General features: G+C 43.2%; 1 protein-coding gene across 1 annotated transcript; it reads left to right on the top strand.

The window, feature by feature from the left end:
• Window positions 1-202: 202 nt before the first annotated feature.
• Window positions 203-17,263, top strand: LOC311165779 (uncharacterized protein; the record flags this gene model as incomplete). Its single annotated transcript, XM_084227281.1, has 21 exons — window positions 203-331; window positions 5,123-5,156; window positions 6,212-6,229; window positions 7,494-7,514; window positions 7,710-7,730; window positions 9,023-9,043; window positions 9,180-9,200; window positions 9,932-9,952; window positions 10,040-10,060; window positions 10,450-10,470; window positions 11,264-11,284; window positions 11,425-11,445; window positions 12,083-12,103; window positions 12,188-12,208; window positions 13,609-13,629; window positions 14,309-14,329; window positions 14,779-14,799; window positions 15,401-15,422; window positions 16,135-16,154; window positions 16,538-16,558; window positions 17,243-17,263. Coding segments are annotated over 21 exons (559 nt in total), but the record flags the coding sequence as incomplete, so codon positions are not given.
• Window positions 17,264-17,534: the final 271 nt, after the last annotated feature.

Here is a 17,534-nt window from a genome sequence, read left to right as displayed (position 1 = left end):
GGCAGCCTTTGCGGCAGGAAATGCCCCGGTATATCCCGGCAGCCTTTGCGGCAGCAATGCCCCCTTATATCCCGGCAGCCTTTGCGGCAGTAATGCCCCGCTATATCCCGGCACCCCTTGCGGCAGTAATGCCCCGGTATATCCCGGCAGCCCTTGCGGCAATGTAGCCCCGGTGTATCCCAGCACCCTTTGCGCCTCGAAGATGGCGGCGCGCACGGGAAACAGGGACGGCACGGAGGGGACGGGGGGGATGAGGAGAGCCCCGGAGAGCGCGGGTCCCCTCCGCGTTCACACCGGGCTGCCGTGTCCTCCCGCAGGCCGTAACGGCCCGGTATATCCCGGCAGCCCTTTCGGCAGCCATGTCCCGCTATATCCCGGCACGCCTTGCGGCAGCAATGCCACGGTGTATCCCAGCACCCCTTGCGGCAGAAATGCCCCGCTATATCCCAGCATGCTTTTGTGGCAGCAGTGCCCCTGTATATCCCGGCAGCCTTTTGCTGCAGCCATGCCCCGGTATATCCCAGAATGCTTTGCGGGGCTAAATGCCCCGGTAAATCCCAACATGCTTTGCGGCCGAAATGCCCCGGTATATCCCAGCATTCTGTGCGGCAGCATTGCCCCTGTAAATCCCAAAATGCTTTGCGGCAATAATGCCCCGTATATCCGGCAGCCTTTGCGGCAGCCATGCCCCAGTGTCCCCCAGTGTCCCCCAGTGTCCCCCAGTGCCCCCCAGTGCCCCCCAGTGCCCCCCAGTGTCCCCCAGTGTCCCCCAGTGCCCCCCAGTGTCCCCCCAGTGTTCCCCCAGTGTCCCCCAGTGTCCCCCAGTGTCCCCCAGTGCCCCCCAGTGCCCTCCCCAGTGCCCCCCAGTGTCCCCCAGTGTCCCCCAGTGCCCCCCAGTGTCCCCCCCAGTGTCCCCCCAGTGTCCCCCAGTGTCCCCCCAGTGTCCCCCCAGTGTCCCCCCAGTGTCCCCCAGTGTCCCCCAGTGCCCCCCCAGTGCCCCCCAGTGCCCCCCAGTGTCCCCCAGTGCCCCCCAGTGCCCCCCAGTGTCCCCCAGTGCCCCCCCCAGTGCCTCCCCAGTGTCCCCCCAGTGTCCCCCCAGTGCCGCCCCAGTGCCCCCCAGTCCCCCGCAGTGTCCCCCCAGTGTCCCCCCAGTGTCCCCCCAGTGCCCCCCCAGTGCCCCCCAGTCCCCCCAGTGCCCCCCCAGTGTCCCCCCAGTGTCCCCCCAGTGTCCCCCCAGTGCCCCCCAGTGCCCCCCAGTCCCCCCAGTGCCCCCCCAGTGTCCCCCCAGTGCCCCCCCAGTGCCCCCCCAGTGTCCCCCCAGTGTCCCCCCAGTGCCCCCCAGTCCCCCCAGTGCCCCCCCAGTGTCCCCCCAGTGTCCCCCCAGTGTCCCCCCAGTGTCCCCCCAGTGCCCCCCCCAGTGTCCCCCAGTGCCCCCCAGTGTCCCCCCAGTGCCCCCCAGTGTCCCCCCAGTGCCCCCCAGTGCCCCCCAGTGTCCCCCCAGTGTCCCCCCCAGTGTCCCCTGCCCTGCTGCTGGCCCGGATCCCTTTTAGGATCTTTTAGGATCCCTTTAGGGTCCCTTTTAGGTCCCTTTAGGATCCCATTTAGGATCCCTTTTAGGGTCCCATTCCCCTTTTAGGTCCCTTTTAGGTCCCCTTAGGATCCTTTTCAGGATCCATTTAGGATCCCTTTTTGGGTCCCTTTTAGGGTCCCTTTTCAGATCCCTTTCAGGTCCCTTTAGGATCCTTTATAGGGTCCCTTTCAGGTTCCGCTTTAGGGTCCCTTTTTGGGTCCCTTTTCAGATCCCTTTCAGGTCCTTTTAGGGTCCCTCTTAGGTCCCTTTAGGTCCTTTTTGGGTCCCTTTCAGCTCCCCTTAGGATCCCATTTAGGATCCCATTTAGGATCCCATTTAGGGTCCCTTTTTGTGTCCCTTTTCAGATCCCTTTTTGGATCTCTTTTAGGGTCCCATTCCCCTTTAGGGTCCCATTCCCCTTTTAGGGTCCCTTTTAGGTCCCTTTAGGATCCTTTTTAGGGGCCTTTTAAGTCCCTTTTAGGGTCCCGTTTTGGATCCCGTTTTGGATCCCTTTAGGGTCCCTTTCAGGTTCCCTTTAGGGCCCCTTTTTGAGTCCCTTTTCAGATCCCTTTCAGTCCCTTTAGGGTCCCTTTAGGTCCCTTTTAGGTCCCTTTAGGATCCCTTTTCAGGTCCCTTTTCAGGTCCCTTTTAGGTCCCTTTAGGATCCTGTTTTGGATCCCTTTAGGCCCCTTTTAGGGTCCCTTTTAGGATCCCGTTTGGATCCCTTCAGGTCCCTTTCAGGTTCCCTTTAGGGCCCCTTTTGGGTCCCTTTTCAGATCCCTTTAGGGTCCTATTCCCCCTTTTAGCGTTCCATTCCCCTTTTAGGGTCCCTTTTTGGGTCCTTTTCAGGTCCCTTTCAGGTTCCCTTTAGGGCCCCTTTTAGGGTCTCTTTTTAGGGTCCCTTTTCAGATCCCTTTTCAGGTCCCTTTAGGATCCTTTTTTAGGGGCCCTTTTAAGTCCCTTTTAGGGTCCCTTTTAGGATCCTGTTTTGGATCCCTTTAAGTCCCTTTCAGGTTCCCTTTAGGGCCCCTTTTTGAGTCCCTTTTCAGATCCCCTTAGGATCCCTTTTAGGATCCCTTTTAGGGTCCCTTTACAGATCCCATTTAGGATCCCTTTTAGGGTCCCATTCCCCTTTTAGGGTCCCCTTCCCCTTTTAGGGTCCTTTCCAGGATCCCTTTTCGGATCCCGTTCCCTCCGTGCCCATTTCGGGATCCTCCTCCCAGTTAAATTTGGGAACTGGGCCCAGTTCAGCTCAGCTGTCGCGGCTCCTCCGAGGCTCCGGGCCCCCGAGCCCCGGCCCAAAAACCCCAAATCGCCCCCAAATCCCCCCCCAAAAAACCCAAAATCCACCCCAAAAACCCCAAAATCCCATCCCCTTATCCCACCCCCTTATCCCCAAATCCCACCCCAAAATCCCACCCCCAAAAACCCCAAATTCCACCCCAAAAACCCAAATCCCACCCCAAAATCCACCCCAAAAACCCCAAATCCCACCCCAAAATCCCACCCCCAAAAACCCCAAAATCCCACTCCAAAATCCCACCCCGAAATCCCCCAAATCCCGCCCCCAAAACCCCAAAATTCCACCCCAAAATCCCCAAATCCCACCCCAAAACCCTACCCCCCAAAATCTCATCCCACAATCCCACCCCGAAATCCCACCCCGAAATCCCCCAATCCCGCCCCAAGAACCCCAAAATCCCCAAATTCAGCCCAAACCCGGCCTGGGGGAGCAGCCGGGGCCGGTGAGTGCGACCCCCGATTTGGGGTTTGGGATTTGGGGATTTATTTGGGGATTTGGGGTTTGGGGGATTTGGGGATGATTTGGGGATTTGTGGATTTATTTGGGGATTTTTTGGGGGTTTGGGGATTATTTGGGGATTTATTTGGGGATTTGGGGATTGTTTTGGGGATTTTTTTATTTGGGGATTCAAGGGTTTTGGGATTTGGGGATTTATTTGGGGATTTATTTGGGGATTTATTTGGGGATTTGGGGTTTGGGGGATTTGGGGATGATTTGGGGATTGATTTGGGGATTGATTTGGAGTTTTGGGGATTATTTGGGGATTATTTGGGGATTTTTTTATTTGGGGATTTAGGGGATTTTGGGATTTGGGGATTGATTTGGGGTTTTGGGGATTGTTTCGGGGATTGATTCGGGGATTTGTGGATTTGGGGGTCTGGGGTTTGGGGGATTTGGGGGGTTGGGGATTTATTTGGGGGTTTGGGGGTTTAGGGATTGATTTGGGGATTGGGGGATTTATTTGGGGATTATTTGGGGATTGATTTGGGGATTTATTTTGGCATTTGGGGATTTCTTTGGAGATTGATTTGGGGATTTGTGGATTTGGGGGTTTGGGGTTTTGGGGATTTGGGGGTTTGGGGATTATTTGGGGATGTTTTTGGGGATTTGGGGATTGTTTGGGGGTTTTATTTCGGGGATTTATTTGGGGATTATTTGGGGGTTTGGGGATTATTTGGGGATTGATTTTGGGGATTTATTTGGGGATTTATTTGGGGATTGTTTTTGGGGATTTGGGGGTTTATTTGGGATTTGGGGATTGTTTGGGGGTTTTATTTCGGGGATTTATTTGGGGATTATTTGGGGGTTTGGGGATTATTTGGGGATTGATTTTGGGGATTTATTTGGGGATTTATTTGGGGATTATTTGGGGATTTATTTGGGGGTTTGGGGGTTTGGGGATTTGGGAATTTATTAGGGGTTATTTCGGGGTTATTTGGGGATTATTTGGGATTGATTAGGGGGATTATTTGGGGATGATTTGGGGATTTATTTTGGGGATTTATTTTGGTGGATTTGGGGATTATTTGGGGATTGATTTTGGGGATTGATTTTGGGATTGATTTTGGGGATTGGTTTGGGGATTTGGGAATTTATTTTGGGAATTTATTTGGGGAATTTATTTGGGATTTATTTGGGGAATTTATTTGGGGATTTGGGGATTATTTGGGGATTGATTTGGGGATTGATTTGGGAATTATTTGGGGATTTGGGAATTTATTTGGGGAACTTATTTTGGGAATTTATTTGGGGATTATTTGGGGATTGATTTGGTGTTTATTCGGGGATTTGGGGGTGATCCTGGTAATTCCCCCAATTCACAATTCCCAGCCTGGAAACTGGGAAAGGGCGGGGAAAATTGGGAAATTGTGGGGAAATTGCGAAATTGTGGGAAATTGGGAAATTGAGAGAAAATTGTGAAATTGTGGGGAAATTGGGGAATGGAGGGAAATGGGGAATTGGAGGAAAAAATTGGGGAATTGTGGGAAATTGGGGAATTGTGAGAAAATTTGGGAATGGAGGGGAAATTGGGGAAATTGTGGGATTTGATGAAATTGGGGAATTGTGATGAAATTGGGAATCCTGTGGGAATTGTGGGATTTTGATGGATTGTGGGATTTTGATGGGATTTTGGAATCCCGTGGGAATTGGGGGATCCCTGCCCGGCCCCCCCGGGCTGGAGCCCCCTCCCCAAATTCCCGATTTTCCCCCAGCCCCCCTGACCCAATTCCGGCCGTTTTCTCCCCCAGGCCGGGGCCGGGAGCGGCGCCGCGATGGAGCCGGGTGGGCCCCGAGCTGCTCCGGGGGAAAATGGGAAAAATTGGGGGAAAAGGGAAAAATTGGGGGGAAATTGAATTATTGGGGGTAGAAAATGCATTTATTTGGGGTGGAAATGGAATTATTTGGGAGGAAAATGGAATAATTTGGGGGGAAATTGATTTATTTGGGGTGGAAAAATGGAATTATTTGGGGGGGAAATGGAAATATTGGGGTGGAAATGGAATTATTTGGGTGGAAATGAATTATTTGGGAGGAAAATGGAATAATTTGGGGGGGAAATTGATTTATTGGAGGGGAAATTGAATTATTTGGGGGGAAATGGATTTATTGGGGTGGAAATGGATTTATTTGGGGGGGAATTGAATTATTTGGGGGGGAATTAATTTATTTGGGTGAAATGGAATTATTTTGGGTGGAAATGGAATTATTGGGGAGGAAATGGATTTATTTGGGAGGGAATGATTTTTTGGGCTGTAAATGATTTTTTTTTGGGTGTAAATTGATTTTTTTGGTGCACGTGGATTTTTTTTGGGGGTGTAAATGGATTTTTTTGGGGTGGAATTGATTGTTTTTGGGTGTAATGGATTTTTTGGGGGTGTAAATGGTTGTTTTTGGGGTGTAAATTGATTTTTTGGGGTGTAATGGATTTTTTTTGGGGTGTAAATGGATTTTTTTGGGCTGTAAATGGATTTTTTTGGGCTGTAAATGGATTTTTTTGGGCTGTAATGGATTTTTTGGGCTGTAATGGATTTTTTTGGGCTGTAAATGGATTTTTTTTGGGCTGTAAATTGATTTTTTGGGGTGTAAATTGATTTCTTTTGGGGTGTAAATTGATTTTTTGGGTGTAAATTGATTTTTTGGGGGCTGTAAATGGATTTTTGGGGTGTAAATGGATTTTTTTTTGGGGTGTAACTGGATTTCTTTGAGCCCCAGCTGCCCCCCCGCCCCCTTTGTGACGATTTCCGGGATTCCAGCCCAGAATGTCCCGATTCCAGGGATTTCACTCCCCCAGGCCGGCTGCTGAATTCCTTCTCTTCCTCCTTTTTTCCTCTTCCCAGGGGAAAACGCAGCTCTGGGTGAGAGATTCCCCTCCTTCGCCCCGGAATGTTCCAGAACATCTTCAACCAACCCCCCCCCAATTCCACCCTTGGTCCCCGGTTTATTCCCCCTTTATTTCCCATTTTCCCCCCTTTTTTTCCCTTTTATTTTCCCCCTTTATTCCCTTTTATTTTCTCCCTTTTTCACCTTTATTTTCTCCCCTTTTTCCCTTTTATTTCCCCCTTTATTCCCATTTCCCCCCTTTTTCCCTTTTATTTCTCCCTTTTTTCTCTTTATTTCCCCGCTTTTTTCCCTTTTATTTTCCCCCTTTTTTTTCCCTTTTATTTCCCCCTTTATTTCCCATTTTCCCTCCTTTTTCCCTTTTATTTTCCCCCTTTTTTCCCCATTTCCCCCCCCCTTTTTTCCCTTTTATTTCCTCTTTTTTCCCCCTTTTATTTCCCCCTTTATTTCCCATTTTCTCCACGTTTTTCCCTTTTATTTCCCCATTTTTTCCTTTTTATTTTCCCATTTTTCCCTTTTATTTTCCCTTTTTTTCCTTTTTATTTTCCCCCCTTTTTCCCTTTTATTTCCCCCTTTTCCCCTTTTATTTTCCCCCTTTTCCCCTTTTTTTTCTTCCCTTTTTTCCCTTAATTTCCCCTTTTTTTCCTTTTATTTCCCCCCTTTTTCCCTTTTATTTTCTCCCCTTTTTTCCCTTTTATTTCCTCTATTTTCCCCTTTATTTCCCCCTTTTATTTCCTCTTTTTTTCCTCCCTTTCCCCCCTTTTCCTCCTTTATTTTCCCCCATTTTTCCCCACTTTATTTTTCCCTTTTCCCCCCCTTTTCCCCCCAATATTTCCCCCATTATTTTCCCCATTTTTCCCTCATTTTTCCCATTTTCCCCCAATATTTGCCTTTCTTTTTCCCATTATTTTCCCATTTCCCCCTTTTCTTTTTCCCCTTTCTTTTCCCCCTTAATTTTCCCCTTTTTTCCCTATTTCCCCACTTTTCCCCAATATTTCCCTTTATTTTTCCCCATTTTCCCCTTTTTTTTTCTCCTTTTCCCCATTTTTCCCCATTTTTTCCCCATTTTCCCCCTTTATTTTCCCCTTTTTTTCCCTTTATTTTCCCCCACTTTTTCCCCCTTTATTTCCCCCCTTTTTCCCCCAATATTTCCCTTTATTTTTTTCCCATTTTCCCCTTTATTTTCCCCTTTTCCCCCCATTTTTCCCCTTTTCCCCCATTTTTCCCATTTTTCCCCTTTTTTTCCCCATTTCCCACCTGGCTCTCGTCTCTCCCCCCCAGATGAGCGGGACCAGAGGATCAGTGAGTTCCATTTTTCCATTTTTCCATTTTTCCTTCTCCCTCTGCCCCAAATTCCCCCCTTTTCCCCCCATTCTGGGCTCCCGGGCGCTTTTGGGGCCGTTCCTGCGGATTTTTGGGATTTTGGGGCCCCGGGACGGACCCAGAGCTGCGAAAACCCCGAAAAATTCGAATTTTCTCTTTTTTTGTTCCTTCCAGGCAAGCTGACCTCGGACCTGGGTGAGGAGTCCGGGGTTAAAATGGTTAAAAGGGGGGATTTGGGTTAAAAATGAGGGATTTGGGTTAAAAATGAGAGATTTGGGTTAAAAATGAGGGATTTGGGTTAAAAATGAGAGATTTGGGTTAAAATGAGAGATTTGGGTCAAAATGAGAGATTTGGGCTGAAAATGAGAGATTTGGATCAAAAATGAGAGATTTGGGTTAAAAATGAGAGATTTGGGTTAAAAATGAGAGATTTGGGGTCAAAATGAGAGATTTGGGTTAAAAATGAGAGATTTGGGTTAAAAATGAGAGATTTGGGGTCAAAAATGAGAGATTTGGGCTCATAATGAGAGATTTGGGTTAAAAATGAGGGATTTGGGCTCAAAAATGAGAGATTTGGGATGAAAATGAGGGATTTGGGGTCAAAAGGAGAGATTTGGGTTAAAAATGAGAGATTTGGGGTGAAAATGAGAGATTTGGGTTAAAAATGAGAGATTTGGGTTAAAAATGAGAGATTTGGGGTTTAAAATGAGAGATTTGGCCCCAAAATGAGAGATTTGGGCTCAAAATGAGAGATTTGGGTTAAAATGAGAGATTTGGCCCCAAAATGAGAGATTTGGCCCCAAAATTCTCAATTTCTCCCTGCAAGGAGCACTTTGGGTCTCCAAACGGGAACTTTCCCCCCAAATTTGGGCCCAAAATGGGAATTTGGGCCCTGAAATGCAAATCATGGCTGTAAAAGATTAAAATGAAAATTAAAATTAATTAAAATTAAAACGAGGCCATTTTGTGCATTTCGGGGCTGTTTTTTCCTCAATAAACCCAATTTTTAGGGTTGTAGAGGGGGATGGTAAATAAAAAATAAAATTAAAATTGAAATTAAAATTAAAATTAAAATTAAAAATAAAAATAAAAATAAAAATAAAATTAAAATTGAAATTAAATTAAAATTAAAATATAAAAATTAAAATGATAAAAATAAAAATAAAATAAAAATAAAATTAAAAATAAAATAAAAATTAAAATGATAAAATTAAAAATCAATCAAATATAAAAAATAAGAATTAAAAATAAAAATAAAATTTAAAATTAAAATGGTAAAAATAAAAATAAAATATAAAAATAAGAATTAAAAATAAAATTAAAATTAAAATTAAAAATAAAAATAAAAATGACAATTCCCTCAAAGGGGGGGGAAGGAGGCCGGGAGGATTTTGGGATTTTTGGGACTTTGGGATTTTTCCATATTTATCATTTCCCGGGATTTTGGGTGAATTGAGGCTGATTTTGGTTCCCTCTCCCGTTTCCAGGTGAATCCAGCGCCAAGCTCAGTCAGTCCGACCCCAATTCCCGATTTTTGGGCAATTTTGGGGGAAATCCCCGATTCCCGTCCCGGGGCCTTCAGGAATTGCGGAATTTCCTCCAATTTTCCTTTTCGGCTTTTTCCCCTTCCTGCCCTGCCCGCAGAGGAGCGCGAGCGGAAAATCAGTGAGAGAGGGGCAGCTTTGGGGGAAAAACCCGGGGATTCGGGAAAATCCCGGATTGGGGCAAAAACCACCGGGATTGGGCAAAATCAGTGAGAGCTTTGGGGGAAAAACCCGGGAATTCGGGCAAAAACCACCGGGATTGGGGCAAAATCAGTGAGAGAGGGGGCCGCAGCTTTGGGGGAAATTCCCGGGGATTCGGGAAAATTCCGGGATTGGGGGCAAAATCAGTGAGAGCTTTGGGGGAAAAACCCGGGAATTCGGGCAAAAACCACCGGGATTGGGGAAATTCCCGGGTTTGGGGAAAATCAGTGAGAGAGGGGCCGCAGCTTTGGGGGAAATTCCCGGAATTCGGGAAAAAACCACCGGGATTGGGGAAATTCACGGGTTAGGGGAAAAAACCGCCGGGATTGGGGAAATTCCCCGGGATTGGGGCAAAATTCCCGGGATTGGGGAAATTCCCCCGGGTTTGGGGGAAATTCCCGGGTTTGGGGTAAAATCCCCGGGTTTGGGGGAAATTCCCGCGGGTTTGGGGCAGCTCCTCAGCCTGGCCTGGGGAAAAATAGGAAATAAATCAAATTTCCCCCAAATTCCCCCCAAATTTCCCCTCCATTTTCCCCAATTTCTCCCTTATTTTTCCCCCAAATTTCCCCTGAATTTTCCCCAAATTCCCCCAAATTTTTACATTTCCCACCGAGAAACCCCAAAACCCCAAAATTCCGTTTTTTCCCCCAGCCAAGCTCGCCGCTGAGATCCGTGAGTGCCCGAGCCCCCCTCGCGCTCCCCCCGCGCTTTTGGGCTCAATCGGCTCCGTTTGGTAAATTCCGTCTCCCTCGGCCCCAGGACGGCTCACGGCCCTGCTGGGTGAGGAGGCCTCGGCCCCCATTTGGGGCATTGATGGCCGAATTATTAATTATTAATTATTAATTATTAATTATTAATTATTAATTATTAATTATTAATTATTAATTATTAATTATTAATTATTAATTATTAATTATTAATTAGTGCTGAGCTTTTATAAAGTTAGAAATTAATGAAATTATTGAATTTATTTAATTATTTCGTTGAATTTTTCTTATATTTTTAGCCTATTTATTTTATTTATTTAGCATTTTAAAATTTTAAAATTTTATTTTACTGTCTTATTTTATATATTTTATTTTATTTTATTTTATTTTATTTTATTTTATTTTATTTTATTTTATTTTATTTTTATTTTATTTTATTTAATTTAATTTTTTCTTCTGCAGCTGAGCGCGACTCCGGGCTCCGTAAGTGCCAAAATTCCCCAAAATTCCCCAAAATTCCCCAGAATTCCCCAAAATTCCCCAAAATTCCCCAAAATTCCCCAAAACTCCCCAAAATTCCCAAAAATCCCCAAAATTCCCCAGAATTCCCCAAAATTCCCAAAATTCCCCAAAATTCCCCCAAAATTCCCCCAAAATTCCCCCAAATTCCCCAGAATTCCCCCAAATTCCCCAGAATTCCCCCAAATTCCCCAAAATTCCCCAGAATTCCCCAGAATTCCCCCAAATCCTCAAAACTCCCCAAAATTCCCCAGAATTTCCCCCCTGCAGCCGCCCCCGGCCCCGATTCCTCCTCTTTTTTTTTGTATCATTTCTAAAATTTTTATCAATTTATAAATTTTATAGGTTTTGACTCCACTAAAATCACAACATTTCAAATGATTCCTCTGCTGCATCAATCACATTTTGACCGTTATTAATTATTAAAATTAATTACAGCCACCCCGAAAATGTCACAGATTCCTTCTCATGAATATTCATGAACGGATTGCGGGGAAATCGATTATGCTAATGGCAGAAATCAATTTTCATTTTTTAATTTATTTAATTTATTTTTTATTTTATTTAATTTATTTAATTTATTTAATTTATTTAATTTATTTAATTTATTTAATTTATTTTAATTTATTTTAATTTTTTAATTTATTTAATTTATTTTTTATTTTTAATTTAATTTATTGTCATGTCGATCTTTGCGTTTAATTTTTGCTCGGTTCCATAATTCCCATTTTTTTTCTCTTGATTTCTCGGTTTTTAGGGAAGCTCCGAGCAGAGCTGGGTGAGTTTGGGGCAAAAAGAGCCAAAATCGCTGATTTTCGTTGGGTTTTGATTTCCTTTTTTTTCTTTTGAGTTTTAAATGGTAAAATTTCAATTTTTTTTAATTAACGGGATTTAAAATTTTGGTTCTTTTCCCCTCAGCCAAGTGCGACGCCACCATCCGTGAGTGCCAGGGGATTTGGGGCAAAATCCGCAAATTCCGGGGACTGCGGGGAAAATCCTGAAATTCCAGAGGGTTTGGGGCAAAATCCTGAAATTCTGGGGACTGTGGGGAAAATCCTGAAATTCCAGAGGATTTGGGGCAAAATCCTCAAATTCCACAAACTGGGGGGGGGGGAATCCCTGAATTTCACAGAGTTTGGGGGGAAATCCTCAAATTCCAGAGAGTTTGGGGGAAATCTTCTGATTCCACTGGATTTGGGGGCAAATCCCTGAATTGCACAGAATTTTGGGGAAAAACCTTTTGATTTCACTGAATTTGGGGAAAAACCCTGAATTCCCCCAGATTTGGGGGGAAATCCCTGAATTTCACAGAATTTGGGGGAAAATCCCTGAATTTCACAGAATTTTGGGGGAAAAACCCTGAATTTCACAAATTTTGAGGAAAAGAATCCTCTGATTCCACTGAATCTGGGGGAAAATCCCCCGGGAATTCGGGGCTGGGGGGGCTGAGCCTGAATTTGAGGGGGAAAAGGTAAAAAAAGGTTTAAAAATGGAAAAAAGGGCAAACGGGGGGGAGGGAGGAGCCGGGGCCGGAATTGGGGCGAATTCCGGGGATTTTGGGATTTTCGGCCCGCAGGGATCTTCACGGTGGAGCTCGGTGAGTCCCGCCCTGCCCCCCCCTCGCTAATTAGCGCTGCGTTAATTAACCCCGAGTAACCCGGGCTGACCCTTCCCCCGCCAGGGGAGCGGCACACGAAAATCGGTGAGTTCGGGAAAATCCGGGATTTGGGTTTGGGGTGAGTTCAGGAAAATCGGGGAGTTCGGGAAAATCGGGGATTTGGGAAAATCGGGGATTTGGGAAAATCGGGGATTTGGGGAATTGGGGTGAGTTTGGGGTCAATCGGTGAGTTTGGGAAAATCGGGATTCGGGAAAATCGGGGATTTGGGGTGAATTGGGGTGAGTTTGGGGTCAATCGGTGAGTTCGGGAATATCGGGGATTTGGGAAAATCTGGAAGTTCGGGTAAATCGGGGAGTTTGGGGTGAATTGGGGTGAGTTTGGGTTTGGGATGAGTTCGGGAAAATCGGGAATTTGGGAAAATTGGGGAATTTGGGGTGAATCGGGGAGTTTGGGTTTGGGGTGAGTTCGGGAAAATTGGGGAGTTTGAGGTAAATTGTGGTGAGTTTTGGTAAATCCGTGAGTTTGAGGTCAATTGGTGAGTTCGGGAAAATCCGGGAGTTTGGGAAAATCGGGGAGTTTGGGGTGAATTGGGGTGAGTTTGGGTTTGGGATAAGTTCGGGTAAATCCGTGAGTTTGGGGTGAATCGGTGAGTTTGGGGTTAAATCAGTGAGTTTGGGTCAATTGGTGAGTTGGGGGTCAGTTGGTAAATTTGGGGTGAATCCGTGAGTTTGGGGTAAATCTGTGAGTTTGGCTTTGGGGTGAGTTTGGGTTTGGGATAAATCTGCGAGTTTGGGTTTGGGTTAAATTGGTGAGTTTGGGGTTTGGGTGGGTTTGGGGTGAATCAGTGAGTTTGGGTCAATCAGTGAGTTTGAGGTAAATTGGTGAGTTTGGGGTGAATTGGTAAATTTGGGGTAAATCCGTGAGTTTGGGTTTGGGTTTGGGGTGAGTTTGGGTTTGGGTTTGGGGTGAGTTTGGGGTTTTGGGTTAAATCGCTCAGTTCGGGTTTGGGGTGAGTTTGGGTTTGGGTTTGGGTTTGGGTTTGGGGTGAGTTTGGGGTTTTGGGTTAAATGGCTCAGTTTGGGGTTTGGGGTGAGTTTGGGGTGAGTTTGGGGTTTGGGGTGAGTTTGGGTTTGGGGTGAGTTTGGGGTTTGGGGTGAGTTTGGGTTTGGGTTTGGGTTTGGGTTTGGGGTGAGTTTGGGGTTTTGGGTGAAATCGCTCAGTTCGGGGTTTGGGGTGAGTTTGGGTTTGGGTTTGGGTTTGGGGTGAGTTTGGGGTTTTGGGTGAAATCGCTCAGTTCGGGGTTTGGGGTGAGTTTGGGTTTGGGTTTGGGGTGAGTTTGGGGTTTGGGGTTTGGGGTGAGTTTGGGGTTTTGGGTGAAATCGCTCAGTTCGGGGTTTCCACCCCAAACCCCAAACCCCCCAATGCCCCGGCCCGGGGCGGCGGGAGTGGATTTGGGGTGGAAATTCCCTTTTTGCTTTCCCAGGGGAGCTGACGGCGGATCTGGGTGAGCGCTGGGCGGGCCGGGCCCGTTTGGGGGGAAATCGGCAAAAAACGGCAAAAAACGGCAAAAAAACGGCAAAAACGGCAAAAATGGCAAAAAATGGCAAAAAACGGCAAAAACGCGCCGGGGGCGCGGCCGGGGCGGCTCTGCTGGAGTGTGGGATTGGCAGGATTTAAAATTTATTTCTGTTTCTGTTTCTGTTTCATTTTATTTTTATTTCTATTTTTATCTTTATTTCCATTCCATTTCTATTTTATTTTTATTTTTATTTCCATTTCTATTTTTATTTAATTTCTAATTCTATTTTTATTTTAATTTGTATTTATTTTTCTATCTCTATTTTATTTCTATTTCTATTTCTATTTCTATTTCTATTTCTATTTCTATTTCTATTTCTATTTCTATTTCTATTTCTATTTCTATTTCTATTTATTTTTTATTTCTATGTTATTTCTATTTCTATTTCTATCTCCTTTTTTATTTCTAATTTTATTTCTATTTCTATTTTTATTTCCATTTCCATTTCCATTTCTATTTCTATTTTGATTCTGATTTATTTTTCTATTTCTAATTTTATTTCTATTTCTGTTTCTATCTCCTTTTTTATTTCTAATTTTATTCCCATTTCTATTTCCATTCCCATTTATTCACCCCCGTCCGTTTCCTCTGTTCCCGTTCCCAGAGGTTTTCACCAAAAAGCTCCGTAAGTGCCCGAACGTTCCCAGTTCCAGAACATTCCCTGGAATTCCATCCCACACCCCCGGCCCGGCTCTGCAATTCCTTTTTCCCTTTTCCCCCATTTTTCCCCATTTTCCCCTTTATTTTCCCCATTTTTCCCATTTTTTCCCTTTAATTCCCCATTTTCCCCACTATTTTCCCCCATTTTCCCCATTTTTCCCTTTTCCCCCCTTTTTTCCCTTTTCCCCCCCATTTTCCCCCATTTTCCCTTTTTCCCCATTTTTCCCATTATTATTTCCCCCCAATTTTCCCCTTTTCCCCCATTTTTCCTTTATTTTCCCCACTTTCCCCATTTTTCCCTTTATTTTCCCCATTTTCCCCACTATTTCCCCCCATTTTCCCCTTTATTTCCCCCATTTTCCCCATTTTCCCCATTTTCCCCATTTTTCCCCATTTTCCCTTTTCTCCCCCCAGAGCAGCACGAGGCCGAGCTGGGTGAGAATTTCTCTCCCTTTTTTTGGGGCGTTTTCCACCAAATTTGGGGATGTTTGGGGAGGGGAATTCGGGTTTTCTTCGGTTTGGAGCTGCAAAACTGGAAAACAAACACAAAATATTTCAAATTAAAATATTAATAATGGGAAAACCCAAAATAAATACAAAATATTTCAAATTAAAATAACAGTAATGGGAAAACCTGGAATAAATACAAAATATTTCAAATTAAAATAACAGTAATGGGAAAACCGGAAATAAACACAAAATATTTCAAATTAAATGGAATTAATGCAAAATAATTCAAATTAAAATAAGGATAGTGGGAAAACCTGAAATAAATACAAAATATTTCAAATTAAAATAACGATACTGGGAAAACCTGGAATAAACACAAAATATTTCAAATTAAATGGAATTAATGCAAAATATTTCAAGTTAAAAATGAATAATTTGAAACCCTGGAATTTGCAGAAAAGCAGAAACAGCAGCTGGGAATGGTCGGGAATAATGAGGCATAATTAGAAATAATTATAATATTTATAATCATTGTTATTAAGATTAATGAAAATAATTAATAATGATGAATATTAATTTTGTGCAGAGGCCCGGGACAGTCGGATCCGTGAGTGCCCAGGGGCAGCTCCGGGAAATTGGGGAATTTGGGGGGATTTTGGGGATTTTGGGGGATTTTGGGGATTTTGGGGGAATTTGGGGATTTTTGGGGATTTGGGGATTTTGGGGATTTTTGGGGAATTTGAGGATTTTGGGGATTTTGGGGGAATTTGGGGAATTTTGGGGATTTTGGGGGATTTTTGGGGATTTTGGGGGATTTTTTGGGATTTTTGGGATTTTGGGATTTTGGGGGAATTTGGGGATTTTGGGGATTTTTGGGGATTTGGGGGAATTTGGAGAATTTGGGGATTTTTGGGGAATTTTGGAGAATTTTGGGGGTTTTGGGGGATTTTTGGGGATTTTTGGGGGAGTTTGGGGAATTTGGGGATTTTGAGGATTTCGGGGATTTTGGGATTTGGGGAATTTGGGGATTTTTGGGGGATTTTGGGGATTTTTGGGGATTTTTGGGGATTTTTGGGGATTTTGAGATTTTGGGATTTTTGAGGATTTCAGGGATTTGGGGATTTGGGGGCATGAGGGAAGCAGAAGGAAAACGATATTTTTATTTTTAATTATTTTTAGCAATTCTTTCTCATTCTTTCATTTCCAACTGCCAATTCCAATTCCGTTGGAATTTTTGCAATTTTTTTTTAAGAACTGTTTCGATTTAAGGGGATTTAAAATAATTTTAATAAATTTGTTTGAATCTTTTTATTCCTGAAGGGAAAATGAAGCTGAGATTGGTAAATCACGAATTATATTTATATTTGTAGTTATAATTATATTTGTAGTTATATTTATATTTGATATTTATATTTATATTTATATTTATATTTATATTTATATTTATATTTATATTTATATTTATATTTCCATTTTAATTTATATTTTAATTTTATTTTTGTTTTATTTTTGTTTTATTTTTATTTTATTTTTATTTTTATTTTTATTTTATTTTTATTTTTATTTTTATTTTATTCATATAATCTAAAGATCCATATTAATATTTTATATCTATAATTATAAATTGTATTTTCTATTTATAATTTGACACTCATCCTTTATATTTGTAATGTTTACATTTCAATTTTTAATTAATTCATTAATTTCTCTCCGCTCCCCCCAGGGCGCCTGAAGGAGCTGCTGGGTGAGCGCCAATTAATGAATTAATTCCAGAGAAATCTTAATTAATTGCAGAGAAATCTTAATTAATCACAGAGAAATCTTAATTAAAAGGGAATTGGGGGCAAAAATTCCCGGAGGTGGGAGGGAAATCTGGGGGGAAAAATGGGAAAAATGGGGAAAATGGGAAAAATGGTGAATAATGTGGAAATGGCGGGAAATAATAATTAATGGGGAAATTAATTAATTCATTAATGGCGCTAATGTGGCAATCATTCATTCATTCGTTCATTCATGGTGTTAATGGGGCAACAATTAGTTCATTAATTCATTAATTAATGAAGGGTGCTAATGTGGCAATAATTAATTAATTAATGAAGGGTGCTAATGTGGCAATAATTAATTAATTAATTAATGAAGGGTGCTAATGTGGCAATCATTCATTCATTTGTTCATTCATGGTGCTAATGTGGCAATAATTAATTCATTAATTAATTAAGGGTGCTAATGTGACAATAATTAATTAATTAATTAATTAATTAATTAATTAGGGGTGCTAATGTGGCAATCATTCATTCATTTGTTCATTCATGGTGCTACTGTGGCAATAATTAATTCATTAATTAATGAGAGGTGCTAATGTGGCAATAATTAATTAATTAATTAATTAATTGTGCTAATTTGGCAATCCTTTCCTTTTTCTGTGCAGAGCAGAAGGAATCGGCCGAACGTGAGTTCTGGAAAAGGGGATTAATTGGGAATGAAATAATTAGTCTGCTTTAATTGGGAATGAAATGATTGGTCTGCTTTAATTGGGAATGAAATAATTAGTCTGGTTTAATTGGGAATTCTTAGATTCGTCTGCTTTAATTGGGAATGAAATAATTAGTCTGGTTTAATTGGGAATTCATTGATTCGTCTGCTTTAATTGGGAATTAATTGATTGGTCTGGTTTAATTGGGAATTCATTGATTAGTCTGCTTTAATTGGGAATTCACTGA

Source organism: Fringilla coelebs, assembly GCF_963513975.1.
Source record: "Fringilla coelebs genome assembly, contig: SCAFFOLD_124, whole genome shotgun sequence".
Lineage (NCBI taxonomy): Eukaryota > Metazoa > Chordata > Aves > Passeriformes > Fringillidae > Fringilla > Fringilla coelebs.
This window is presented reverse-complemented; position numbering and strand designations above follow the sequence as displayed.